Source organism: Sus scrofa, chromosome 1, assembly GCF_054392235.1.
Source record: "Sus scrofa isolate SSC_HxYL_T2T_F1_AM1 chromosome 1, Sscrofa_HxYL_maternal_Yorkshire_Landrace_v2.0, whole genome shotgun sequence".
Classification (NCBI taxonomy): domain Eukaryota; kingdom Metazoa; phylum Chordata; class Mammalia; order Artiodactyla; family Suidae; genus Sus; species Sus scrofa.
In genome coordinates this window covers 38,038,540-38,052,903 of record NC_139383.1, presented here as the reverse complement: position 1 = coordinate 38,052,903, position 14,364 = coordinate 38,038,540, and the positions used below count along the sequence as shown (strand labels likewise).

General features: G+C 39.5%; 1 protein-coding gene across 29 annotated transcripts in view; it reads left to right on the top strand.

Annotated features, from left to right (window-relative positions):
* The window catches only part of NKAIN2 (sodium/potassium transporting ATPase interacting 2), a 1,025,455-nt gene extending 1,012,473 nt beyond the window's left edge, over window positions 1-12,982 (top strand). For 15 of the 29 annotated variants that reach the window (XM_084957972.1, XM_084957888.1, XM_084957866.1 and 12 more), the window contains 3 exons: window positions 6,763-6,844; window positions 7,445-7,533; window positions 10,670-12,982. In XM_084957972.1, coding sequence (XP_084814098.1) covers window positions 6,763-6,774 — 12 coding nt within the window. In that variant the 3' untranslated portion in view covers window positions 6,775-6,844; window positions 7,445-7,533; window positions 10,670-12,982. The remainder of the gene's footprint in view (window positions 1-6,762; window positions 6,845-7,444; window positions 7,534-10,669) is intronic. The other 14 variants (XM_084957969.1, XM_021072801.2, XM_084957870.1 and 11 more) reach the window with 1 other exon arrangement.
* The last annotated feature ends 1,382 nt before the right edge of the window (window positions 12,983-14,364 follow it).

Sequence of the window (14,364 nt, the reverse complement as noted above, 5' to 3'; positions counted from 1 at the left end):
AATTAAAACCACTTCATTGAAATGGGCTGTGCGTTCTAAATAAATCCTGGATGCCAGCTGAGAAGACATACCCAACCACGTCTGGCCAACTCACCTATAACTTGTAATAACCACCCTCTCCAACTTCAACTGAAAGGCATGTATCATTGAAAACCATTCTAAACAGGGGAGAACAAAACAGACCTGGGAATCGAATCTGCCTAAATGGCATGGCACAAAGTGAGGTAAGGCGCCTTTAAAATAAAGTTTGCCTAGTCACCTCATTTTTTGCACACAACTCCACATCTATTGGAAGTATTAAAGACATCACATCATGATACGTAGTTTTCTGCCTCTAGCTTTACAATTTCTTGAACTTCTTAGCACCCTTCTCACCACTAAGTTCATCTACTGCCTTGGTTCCCCCTTTATCAAGGAGGCCAATTTGGATCACCCTCATTCTGGAGGAAGCAGCTTTCTCTAAAATCATTTAGAAGTTCCCGCTGTAGCACAGTGGATTAGGAACCTGACTGCAGCTGGTCACTGTGGAGGCAAAGTGATCCCCAGCCCAGTGCAATGGGTTAACAATCTGGTGTTGCTGCAGCTGCTGCAGAGGTCACAGCTGTAGCTCAGATTCAGTGCCAGGCTGGAGAACTTCTATATGCCGCTGGAGCGGCTATTTAAAAAAAGTCACCATTCTAAAATACTCTGCCTGACTGTAAACTGTCTTTTCTCCCTCCTTATTCTTCTGCCTCTGTCCTGGAGAAATCTTTCTTCATCTTTATTTAGGAGCTTCCATCCACAGGAACCTTTCTTCTCATCATCCAGCTCCTGGATCAGCTGTGGCAATGATGCTCCTATGCATCTTATGCACTCTTGGTTCCCTGCCTTGTTTTCTCTTCCCTCATGCCTGAGTTTTCAATATCCTTCCTGGCTGAGGCTCAGATGAAGTTTCTCCATTTCTAATCCTGGGCTTCTGCACATGGCTGGAGAGAGTCCCTCAAGGCAGCTGGACGCTCCCTCCAGCTCAGCAGTGCTGTTGCTCCTCTCCTGGCTGTGTGCCACATCCCCCGCAGGACCAGTTTCAAGCCTCTCCACATTTCTTAAGCCTAATACCAAACCTGGGAAAACCAAACCCCTTCTGTTCTTCCCTCAGAACCTCAACAATTCTCCATACTAACAATTATCCTTTTATCTTCATGAAACCCTGCCCAAATCCGAAAGAACAGTTAAGCTTTTCCTCTCCAAAGCAATCCCCCCACTAGCATTGGCCTCATCTCCTCTGCCCAGTCAAGAGGTGAGCTCTTGGTGTTTCCATTCTTACCCACTCCACTGTATTATTCCTCTTACAGATGGTTGGGTTCAAGCCTCATAGACCACAAACTATGCCAGGCCCATCCTCTCAGGATGCAAAGTGATTTTCAAAAACAATTGAAATATGGAAATTCAGCTATATAATTTAAAATATATAAAAATCTTCCCTCTTTTCCATGTTATGTCACATAGGCTATTCCTGCTGCTTGTTAGGTCACATTAACCAAGTGGGCATTCGAAGCGTTTCCATAAACCTACCTCCCTCAGCTCTTCCTGGCTTCTACTGACGACATCAACACTTATGCCACTCCATATAAAATCCTAGGAAGTTCTAGCAAAGTTTTCTTTGAGGCTTAACTCCATCTACTCTCTCAGCCTGAAAAATTCTTATCCCTTCAGTAAAGAACCTAAAAATTCATTTTAGGAGTTCCCTCATGGCTCAGTGGGTTAAGGATCTTGTGTTGTCACTGCTATGGCTCTGGCTACAGTTGTAGCATGAGTTCAATCACTGGCCCAGGAATTTTTTGGTCAAAAAAAAAAAAGCATTTTAAAGCATAATTTGAATCATTGTTTTTGTATAAGTCCCTTGCTAGAAGAGATGAAATCCCAAATCTACTATTTGTACATGTGTGTATCCATAAAGCACATGCATCTAAGGGATATATATACATATAACTCCATGAAGTTGGAATTATTATCCCCACTTCAGAGGAAAAAAGTAAGGCTCAGAGCAATCATGACCTGCTTATGGGTATGATGCTGGTAAGAAGGGAAGGCACACTGGAGTCTAGGTCGGTCTTCCGGCTCCCAAGCCCTGGTCTTTACTTCAGTTTCCCTGTGATGTAGCCAATGATGGCCTTAGATTTTTAGAAGGCAATTCCATAGCAAGATCCCAGTCTCAGCAGAAAACTCAAATCTCATTTACGATATAGGCCTCACAGAACTGGCGAAATAGACAAGAGCAAAAAGACAACAGTTTATCAAGTGGAAACCTAATGCAAATAAGTTTTTAGAACAGCTTAAGGGGATTACTCAGAGGATCTCTAAAGATTTCACTATTGTGCCATTGAAGTGATTTGCTTTCTGCTTTTTTGTTTTAGCACATGTGAAAGTGTTACCAAGTTTAAGCTACTGAAAATCCGTTTCTGCTACAAGTAAGAGAGAAACGTAGAAAATAGGACCCTAAGACCATGCTGTTTACTGAACAAGGTTAGGAAGAAAAGCATCTGCACTGATTCGGCTAATAAGTCTCATTTCATTCAATGCCTGCTTCGCCCATCAGAAGCTCTCTGTGCTGTCACACTTTAGTGACATTTCAGGCAACAGACTGAAGTGCCCCTACAAAAGGCTGTGTTTTCCTAATCAAGAGAAAAAAAAAAAAAATAGCTCGGAGTCCATTCAGAGGTATGGGTCCAGAATGAGCACATCAAGCTCACACAGGAAAAGCACAAATGCTGCCACCAAGTCAGTCTTCGAGGGAGGAAGGTAGGTCTTTTGAATTTGGCCTGTGGATGGTTATGCTCCAAATTCCTTTTCTGCAACTGGAGATAAGTACTCTTGAAATACTTACCTGCAGAGATAATGGATTTACACTCTTTTCACAGGCCCACACATTCTTTAGTGTCTTTCAATGAGTTCTTCCAAATATTTAGGCTTAGCTGTCTGCCTTTTAAAATTTCCCCTCATGGTCTATTCCAGCTCCGTCTCCAAAAGCGAATGTGTTGACTAGTGGCTTTGTCATTAATAACCAAGGTAGTGTTTTAGCGTTTTATATTATAATACCTCCCCTGCCAACATGCATTTTTTTTTAAAGTGGTTTTAGGTTCACTGAACTCAGTGTTCATGATTAAAAGGTTTAAATAAAAGGGAAGCTCACAACAGGGAACATTTGAATGAAGAATATTTATTCGAAAAGCATTTTTTCCTCTTCCTTGGTAATTTCTAAATTCTATTATTGTTATTAAATCAGTGATTAAACTGATATGGCACTTTACTAATTTAAAATAATTAGACCTCCTTGTGCCTCCATAGTTCAATAGATACAAACACACCCATATCGCAGATAGGAAAATTAAGGCAAAGATAAAATGCTGCGACAATCACAAAGGAAAATGGTAACATTCCCGAGTTGTCTTCAGAGGACCAAAAGCAAATCACTCTACAGAGGCAAAATTTTAAGTATAAATTTTATCTTCTCACCTTCAACCCCATCATGTGACTTTGCTTAGGGATGCTATGAACTGGCAAGAAAAGTGTTTTTCCTACCAGTTTATCAACATTTGCAGCACTTGACAGCATCCATCAATGGATGACCCTCTCTCCTTAGCCATTTTGATGCTAAAAGATGTCCTAGCCTTGTTTCTTCTACCCTTCTAGACTGAGAAGACTTCAGTGGTGGCTTCTTCCTATATAGGTATCCAAAAGGTTGTTTCTCAAACACCCACTGATAGTCTAAATCTTCTGTAAAAGGTCTTATTATTCAAGGCCTTATGTTGAAATGAGTAATGCACTCAAATTTCACTTAGAAGTTTTACCAGCATCTTCCATGCTTCAGTTGCCTATTTAAACAGTCTAAAGAGTTCACTAAATACGGCTTCTAAGAACCCAACACTGTTCTGAAGCTACTGTACTAAATAGTAAATTTCATGCGATTTACACTATAGTGATGGAATCAACAAAAAGGTAGGTTCGTCACACGACAGGTGAAGGTAGCTTTCTTGTGCTTAACTGAAACCTAAGAAGAAATTCACAGAAATTAATCTAAAATCCCAGCAAGCCCCAATTTGCTCTAGCACCAATTACAATTACATTTCCCTTTTTCCAAGTGTTTCCTGGTCCTTGCCGCTTGTATGTGCCACTTCTAACTTACCCACCGGGAGTCCAAATGAAGCCAACCACCACCTCCCTCCCTCTTTTTTGTTCTGTTAAAGGCAGCAACTTTCTCCTAGACAACAAAATTGAGCCATGAGCCAAACATCTAGATGTAGTCACAATTACTTAGAGAAGTACAAAATGTTTCATGACTCCCATTGTTCAGAAAAGTTCTACAATATTTAGTAGCCTCTTTTAGGGCCTAAATAAGTAACAGAAAACAGACCAAAAATGGTATCAAGGGTGTTCAAAAGATGTAAACTAACTGATGTAATTCAATTTTGAGAGAAAAACATTTCTACTTAAGTGCTTCACACACACGGCACTCCAAAGAGTTCCAGATGTGGTTGAAGCACCATTCTGTAAAAGATGGTAGACTTGGTTCTTTGCTAGACTGACCACCACACTCTCAACCCTAGTGGTCCACTGGATCCAGCTTATTCCTATTCCTTCCCTTTAGGCAGGCATCCAAACCATTACTGAGCATGACTACACATGGAAACTGATCTTACATAAATTCGTTGGCTATGAACTCAGGCATGTACATAAAATACATTACAGAAAGTGTACCCTTCGATTCTGGTTGAAATTTGAATGCCCTCTCACAAGTGAAATAGTAAAAATCCATCCCGATTACATTCAGGTCTTTTCTCACCTTGGTTCTGTGTCACCTGCTGTGGTTAAGTGAGGACTGTTGTACTATTCTACATTTGACCAGAAGAGAGATTCTGGCTTGGTAAAAGTGTTATCATAATGAAAAAAAAGTGAGAAATAGACATGGAGGCACCTTGAATGCATATTACTAAATGAACGAATCCAATCAGGAAAGGCTGGATACTGTAGAGGAGTCCAACTGTATAACATTCTGGAAAAGGCAGAAGTATGGGGACAGTAAGATGATCAGTGGTTCCTAGAGATTAGGGGAAAGGGAAGGATAAAAAGGCAGAACACAGGGTTTTTAGGGCAGGGAAATTCTCTATGATACTAAAACTGTGGATACATGCATTATGGATTTGTCAAAACTTATAGAATTTAAAACACCAGAAGTGAATCCCAATGCAGACTCTGGACTTTTGGGGTGATGACGACATGTCAATGTAGGTTTATCAGTTGTAACAAATGCTCTGGTGCAGAAGGATGTGCATGTGTGGTGCAGGGGGTTATGGGAACTCAGTACTTCTCACTTTTGCTGTGAACCTAAAAAAGTCTATTTAAAAAGAAATCAGATTTCCCCACTAAACAGACAAACATACATCACGGACTTTGTTACTTTCTGCAGTTTCTACCTGGATATTAAAAGGAAAACAAAAACTAGTCAAAGCTAAACCAGAAGAGTAAGATTATGAAAATTAAAGATAACCTCTAGCATCCTCAATCTCTAGCTTCCCTTCTTTCTTCTGTCATCTCTTGTCAGCTTTTTGTCGTTTTGCCTCTTTCAGCCCTGCCATACAACCATCACGTCCAGGAAAAGAAAAAAACTTTTTACAGTACTCATTGTTTCAGTGACTGTTGCTTCCAAAATGTAGTAGGGTAAAACAATATTATGCTAGTGGATTCTTTGGTTAAGAATTCAGACAGGGTACAGTGAGAATGGCTTGTCTCTGACCCCTGATGTCAGGGGCCTCAGCTGGGAACACTCCAGCACTGGGTTGACGCAACAACTTGGGGCTTGAATCATTTGGAGGCAGTTTCTCACATGTCTGAGTGTTGATGCTGACTATCAGCTGGGACCTCAGCTAGCCTGTCAGCTTAAATCACATCCAAGGGTTCTCCATTATCTCTCCATGTGGGCTAATTTAGGTTTGGCGGCTGTGTTCCAAAAGAGAGCATCCCAAAGGAGCAAAGAAAAAGTGCATGACATTATCTTGATCTAGCCTTGGAAGTCACATAGTGTCACTTCTATACTTTATTGGTCAAAGTGGCCACAAAGTTCTACCTACCTTCAAACTGTAAGGTTACATTGTAAGCAGATATGGAGTAGGAGATAGATTGTACCAAAATGGCCACAACACTACCACAGTAACTCTTGTTATATCTCATCACCTTAAATATCTACACATGCATTGCATTTAGATGTTTAGTTAGACAATTGGAAATACAGATGGTGGAGCAAAGTCTATTTGAGATTATAAACCACATAATGGCAGGGACAGCCATGTTGAGTTAACTTACATGAGCTCCACCACAGCACCTTGTAGCTGACAATCATAGGATGCGTTATTACTAGTGCTGCAGTTGGTGATAGATCCATGCACTTGAGCGATTATTTTTACATGTATAATGTGTTGCAGGAAAAACACACTAACCAAAAAGATATATCACGTCTTTATTGTACAAGTGAATTTTATTACTCCAATTAGGTCTCGGTTGCTTCAAAGGAGTATATAATTTGTTCTTCCAAGTGAATATTCTTGTAAAGCAATAATTGAATCTCATTGTTGGGAAGGGGAATCACAGCCTTGAAGGAACTATCTTTCCACAATTAGCTATTCCTGGTTTCACAAGATGATTAAAATGTTTATACTGATTATCTCTGTAATATGGACTGTGAATGGTTATCTCTTATGTTAAATAACTAAGGCAACTGTCCCTTTGCAGTTGATTTCATAGGTGGCTTTGACTCTTATGGCTATCAGGGGCCTCAGAAGACATCTCATTTACAACTACAGCCTATGTACATGTAAGTACTTTATTTGGAGGCATCCTTCTGGGATACTTAAAACTGATTAAGTACAGGTCATTGTGACACAGCAGATGATGTGCAGCTTCCCTCCAGTCATATACTTCCAGTATTTTCTTTTATAATGTTTTCAGATAATTCTGATGACATTTCATGCATAATTTAAGGTTTATCAGAAAAGCCATCTCTCAAGTCTTACATAAGTAACAACTACATGGCTAAAAACCCAATATGCGATTTCTTTACCCAAAAGTTGTATATTTTTAAAGTGATAACGTTGTAGGTAGTCATGTGTAACTATGTGAACCATACGTTCTGGTTTTCCCAGTATAGTCTCAATTTACATGGGTTATCCTGGTGTAATTATTACCAGAACTCCCTACTACTCTTAAAAATGTTCTCATTTAGATAAGTGACAAGTTTATCACCTTAATTATATCTAAGGCTTAAAAATTTTAAGGCCATAATACTCCTATCATTTTTCTGGTGTGGAAAGTCCAAGTGAAACCAGAATATTAACACTGAAACTTATCAGACCCTTAACTCTAGCACTCGAGAGCAGACATACAATCAGAGCCTGATTTTTATATCTGTGTTTAGGCAAATTCCCTTGGATAACAACTGATAACAAATTCTATATATCAGCATCAAGTGATATGCTGAATTGCAAGCGAAGATCAAAATAGAAAGTAAGATTCCAATTCATTTTGAAATGTGAGCTTCTCTTTGAAGATATGTGTTTGTCATCGTTGTCCTCCACCATTGAATCATTTTACCTTTTAATATTGTTAGTGTGTTAGGATAAGTGTGTTTGGGGGAAGTTTCTCCTCCAGAGAGATTAAGGTAATGCTTATACATCCCCCCCCTTTTAAGCTTCTCTTTACAAATAGAACGATCTATGCATCACGACTGCATTGTGTGTGTCTCTTGTAGTTCCCCCAAAGCATTTGGTAACACCACTCATAAAAAAGACCTCATCAGTTCAGAAATCAGCCAATGCTATATGTCACTCAAAGCATCCTTTCTGTAAACAGGGCACATCACACTTCTGTCTTTTACATCTCCACAACTACTGCCCTGACTCAGGCATGCACTACCTCAAGTTTCCCAGTCTATTTTAGAACCCCTATCTCATCTTCCATGTGACTGCCGAGTTAACTTCTTAAAGTACCACTATGTTAGGCCCCTGCCCCCAAACCATCAGTGATTCCTTATTACCTACTGAACAAAGGTCCAAACTCTCTCAGACTTTGCAAATCTGGTCTGGCCTCAATGTTCTATTGAGACATTATTTATTCGCTTCAACCTATAATAACTTTTGAGCCTCAACCACATAAAGATGCTGGGAGACACTAGAAAAAAATGTAATGAGTAGGAATTGGCACCTGCTTCCTAAAGCTTATCTATTGAGGGCAGAGTGTCCCATCTCTCTCCTTATCCATTCACCGCCCCCCCAGCCAAATAAAACTCTTGACTTCTGCAAATGTGTAGTATTCTTTTGACACTTCCAAATTTCACTCTTCTATATCCCACTGTCCTTCAAAGTTGTATCTTCAAATATATCTCCTTTATGAAACATTTCTTAAATCTTTTTCCCAGTATTTTTATTTCACCCCATATTATAGTTGTATTTTTATTTATACTACACCATTTCCATCCTCCAAGAATAGACAGCTTAAAGAGTGATAAGACTATCATTCTTCAATATTCTAACAGTCTTGAGTAAAGTTCTACTTAAAGACAAAGCAGAAAGAAGTGGCTAAGATGAACTACTGAAGGCAGACTGCATGAGATAAAAATGGTTTATGGCCTTGGACATAAATTTATTTGAATAACTTCTCACCAAGCCTGTTTCCTCACCTGCGAGAGATGAGAGCATATGTCCTTCATATAATTGTTCTGAATTTATATAAAATAATGCTTGTAGAGCATTACAACATGTGACATATCCTAACGAATTATTGGTTACATAGCATTGTTCCTATATTACTCAAAGAATTTATCGAGTCAGAAATCAACATATACTGTATTATTTCCTGAAAGATTTCCTCCGTAAATACATTGCATATATCAGCCCAAGTAACAATGTATTTGCGCTCAAGAGAAGACCAGAACATCTATAAGTCCTGTAATTTCTTGTTTCTGACAGTATCATATAACTTATCACGTTACATTGCAGTCCATATTAATGATCAATTTGAGCAAAACATAAGTGGGAAGTAACCACTATGTAAGGATCAGGTATAACATGAGAATGATAGTTTTACATAATCAAGAATAGTTTCAAACCAGACATTTATACTTCCAATATGGCTTTGAAGACTCAAATATCTAGCATGATATTCCTCGAAGACAAAACTTAATAGATTACTTTTAAATGCTAAACCAAAAAGTAATAGTTTTTCTCCCTACTGCCTGGAAATGGTAAAATTACAAGCACATTCAAGTCTCACTGCTCATGAAATGAGTTAAATGTTTAACAAGTCACTAGTCAAATTACTACTACCACCCCTTCTACAAAGCATCCTTTAGTGGACCTCAAGTACTCGAACACTAAGATTTTTCAGATGAGAAAACTGGATGAAAGAAAAATAAAGATCATATAGCTTATTAGTTACACAGGCCCAATTATCCACTAGTTTTGCTGACCCCTTAGTCCCCCCCACCACCTAAATTCTTAGATGGACTGTTAGTACACGGACATTTCATTCCCAGATTTCTCACACTAACTTAGCTGCCATGGCTCCATACATGTCTGTACCCTCCCCTTTTCCTACATTCCCTTTATTCCCTTTTGACTTCACATTCTGTGCTGTTGAATGAAGAGCTTTATCAGCTGTGTAGCCTTTCAAAACAATCATTGGAAAGCCACTGCCTATTAAAACCCCATGGGACCCAAACGTTTATTCATGTATACAAATCATCCCCTGCTGGGGTGGGGGGGGGGGTGGGCAGAGACCTGAGCATCTCCTTTGTCTTTGTTCTTTGGGGTGGACCTTCTCTCCTGTCAACCTGCCACAAATAAGTCTCAAAGTAAGAGTAATTTAGCATCATGGGCCAGTTTAAGTACCCCGATATTATATAGCAACTGGAAATCAAAGCAGTTCCTTAGAAGGAAAACAAATGCTTAAAAGCAAGGCACTTGTAGCTATGGGGTTTCCATTATACCCAGCAAATCTTCTGTGGCTCAGAGCCTGGACAAAGCTTCGAAAACACTGCCCTAACTGACCTCCGTTCACAGCCATATTTCACTTCTGTCGTCAGTGACTAGACAGTCTTTTGTAAATTAAGTTGGGTGAATATTCTTCGTGCATAATTTTTCAGATTATCTACAATAGAAACGTTTTCACTCATTTGTCATGTAGTTTGATAAAGCTCTTTGAAACAAATAAGGGCTATGAAATTGCACAAAAAACATTCCCATGTCCGTGGGTAAATTTTCTAAAAAACCAGCTGCTTTGACTACCCACTGACCCACGTGCCAAAGCAGGTGGAGGTCTGTTGGGCTCCCTGAAGTGTGAGAACATCCCATAGAATATCAGACCACATTTGAAAATGTCTCATTCCCTCTGGCAGCCTGATTGCACAGCAATATGTAGTCATTCGTCCCCAGAGAATGGATTTTAAATTACCGTTAAGTGGCCTTTCTATCCAGAAGGTTGTACTGAGGGGAAAAAAGGAGAACTGTCTATTTAAAGCACAATTTGGGCTTTGGACTTTTTGGTGGGGGGTGGGACTTCTCTTGTGCTTGGAGAGGTAAGAAAAGGTGCTGAGCTCTTCCCCTTGATTAAAAAATCTCTCTATCCCCCTCTCTCTCTCTCTCAGGTCGAAGTAATACAAATGGCTTCAGTACATCAGCTCCTGGACCCCTCAAAGAACTTGTTTCCCAGTGGCCTCCTGCATTTTTTGAAGAGCAAGAAGCAACTGAGTTTATATATATATATACACACATATTAACAAAGAAACAGTCTTCACATACACTGGGACACACACACAATTATACTTGGCCTCCTCTTTCTAACTGAAACAGATAAACATGCAGGACATGCCCTGTGGTGGATTTCCTGAAAGCAGGCTGCTTTCTCCCAGGCCTTTGGAAAGTTCCTGAGGAAACGTGTTGGTGCTCTCTGCTGGCCGACACTAACTCCTCTGCAGCTCAACCAGTCAGCCTCCCATAGCTGCAAAGTCATCCAGGGCACATTAGCTTGAAAGCCCCGTTTTCTAGCGCACCATGTGTCTTGATAGCGCCACAGCTATGAAGGCAATGTAATTGCAAAGACAAAACATGCCATGACGACCTAGTAACTGAAGTCTGAAATGGCAGGTTGTTTGCCCTAAAGGCTAGACCGTACATACTTGCCTTAACCCACCTAAGTTGTGCGCTTGAGAACCTCAGCGCATACATCCCCGAGTCACTTCCTTTAGGCTAACACACTGCTATTAATTCCGAATGGGTTTGAGTCTATGTGTCTCATGTCAAGAAACAAGACTGTCTAGCTCAGCAGCTCCACTGTCTAAGAAAACTGCCAGCTGTCAGCAAAGTGCTTCTACCATTGAGCCTCCATGGTGGCCAAAAAGAGACCAGTAATAACAAGTTGTAATCATCATCTTTATAATTCTTCAAAGTCTTCAGAGGAGGTTGGGTGGGACAAAAAATGTATTAATCTACTAAACTCATTAATCTACCGGAAGCAGAGATCAGAAATGGCTTAATTCTAACCAGTTTTATTTATTGCACTCTAGGTGCTTTTTTAAGTATCTACAAATGTCTTTTACTAACAGAAACAGCTGTGGATTTCTATCAACAGAGGCCAACTGAATATGTATTAGCTATGTTTACTCTTTTATATCTAATTCAAATGGAAGACCCTATGTAGATGAACTTTTTTTCCTAACTTCAGCGTACGAGATTATTTTCTGGGTGGGCGGGGGGAGCAGTAGTTAACCTTGGTGAAACATTTGAGATCTTTGTGGTATTTGGGGGATCTGTTGTGTGTTAGAGTGTATTTTAATCCTCCTGTATTATTGTGGCAGAAAAAAAAACTGTGCTGTTAACGTAGTTGGCAACAAGATGCCTTTGGAAACTTAATAGTAGGTCAATGTGTTTATGAAATATTCTGAATTCTAGAAAATTGTTTTATATATTCAAGCATTCTTTGGTTTTCATGAGTGAAACACATAATTAGCTCAGGCTTGTCAGGAACTCAGATGAGTTTTGGGGATCCACCTGAGATAATAAGTTCAGTATTTTTCCAAAAGTAATAATACACCATCCTTAAATGCAGTGAAATTGACTTGAAAAGTTAGAGATTGGCATGAAGCAACTTTTTCCTCTTGGTTTCTATGAGGTTTGTTACTGGGCTAACCTACTTTGGATATTAGCTCATCCAAATCTACATTAATCAGTCCCATTCCTGTGTCTGCATGGATGTCTGATCTACACACACATGAATTTGAAAATGACAAAGGGACAAAGGTTACTATTAGAACATAAACTACAAAAAAGGTTCCAGCACGTGTGCTTGAATTCTCAGTGGTCTATGTTTGTCCATATATACATGTATAGAACATGTCAGTGAAACCTCACTTTAGTGACATGCATGTTAAGTGTATGAGAAACTTTACCAATGTTATCGTCCTTTGATTCTTAATATAAATACTATACATGCCGGAAAACTAATGTGACTATTAATGTGACTACAAAAATGAGGTTTCACTGTACATTCCTGCTGGGATGCAATTCCACCTTATGAGACATGTATATGGATTAATAAACCTTCATATTCCTGCTTTAAGTTGCAGCCAAGTTACCATCTATTTACTATCATCATGACCCAAATTTTCAAAAACAGTTGTTGACTACTAAAAAGGATTCAGTGGACAGGGAGCACAGTCATGTGATTCTATCTGGGAATAAACATCGAAGTTGTACAGCTGTATCCTCCTCAAAATCCGGTGAAGAATGCTATTTTTCTAGGCTGAGCTTTTGTTATAAACCTAATATTCAGAAGGCAAGAGTTACAATCCTGATGTGTCTTTTTTTTTCCGTTTGTTAATTCTGAATGTATTTTTAACAGAGTGATTTTTTTGACTTACTAGTGTAATTTGCATTTTAAAAATAAATGGAAAAACAATCAAGTTTCTGAGCCATCCCTGAAAGCTCTTGTTCCTTCTCAGAGTGTATTTGAGTAGGTCATTGACAGGGAAACCCTAGTTCACTTACAGTGTGTTGATGTTCTATGCCATAGAGGGACGTCTCAGCAGTAAAAAGGAATTGCCAGGTTTGCCACTACTTTAGCTCAGTCATAGGTAGCAGGTACTTTCATTATCTACTGACAGTTCTTTTACAAGACTGCCTGGAATAGACTTGCTGTCATTGGGAGAACTGCTTTTTCCTCCTCTATCTGGAATTGATAGTTAGCATCAGGCTAACAGCTGACCGAGGGCACTATACTAAAAACCTTTGGTTAACTTAGGGTTTTTTTTTTTTTTTTTTTTGGTATGCCAATTTAAAATACTCACGTATTGCCCCTTTGATGATATAGTCTTTGATGACAGCTACAGCAGAGGAGAGGCAAGTAGAAAAGACTACCCCCTGGCATTTGTAATAGAATGGCCTTAGGTTTAACTATTTCCCATATGTGCTCAAGGGAGAGAGGGCTCAAGCTGTTCCAGGCTGATGATGGGGTTACATCCTACCTCTTAATCCTACTTCTGGGGGGGCACGCTAGTCCCCCAGAAGCCAAACTCCAAAATTGAAAGGCTTTAAGGCAGCCTTCCAAGAAGTTGAAGGTCAACTTGCAGCATTTCACTCCCGGGCCACATGGAGAGAGAGCCTTGCCTACTTTTCAATTTTGTTCCCTGTGTGAGATGTATCGGATTCAGGTTTATTGAAGGAAGTGTGGATGATAGTCAGGATGTTGCGTCCTACTGTGAGGGCAAATGCGCACAAGGTCTCAGTTGCATAAAAAGGCAAAAGCGAATAGATCAACCCTACACAAGTTCCTTACTCGGGAGCTCTCCATTAAAGAAGCTATGCATTTGGTAAATAACAGGTGATACCAAGCTCTTCACCTGGTAGCTACTAAAAAACCATCCCTGATACAGTGAAGCAACTATCCAAAATATCCCAATATAACAAGTAGTCAATTCGAACTCAGAATCTCATTTTAGATTGATCGTATTGTAGAACAAACCCATTCATTACAGCAACAGTAAACTAAGGCCCACAGAGGTTAAGAGATTGCATTTTAGGCATACACTGTGAAGTTGAGTAAATGCCTTGCCATTCTGCAACAAATTCTAGTATGGGTACTCTGGTCAGAATAGAGTGAGCCACATCCAGGACAAGTGGATTTGTCAAGTGACTCTGGACTGTGTAAGTCAAGTGAACACTGATAAGGAAGAATATAAGATCAGAAAATGCCTCTGAATTGTGTATTGACTTCAGTATAGTTTCAATGTTAAATATACTGTGTCAGCTGAAGAAAATTCACAACCTAAAGTTGAAAATTAGGATT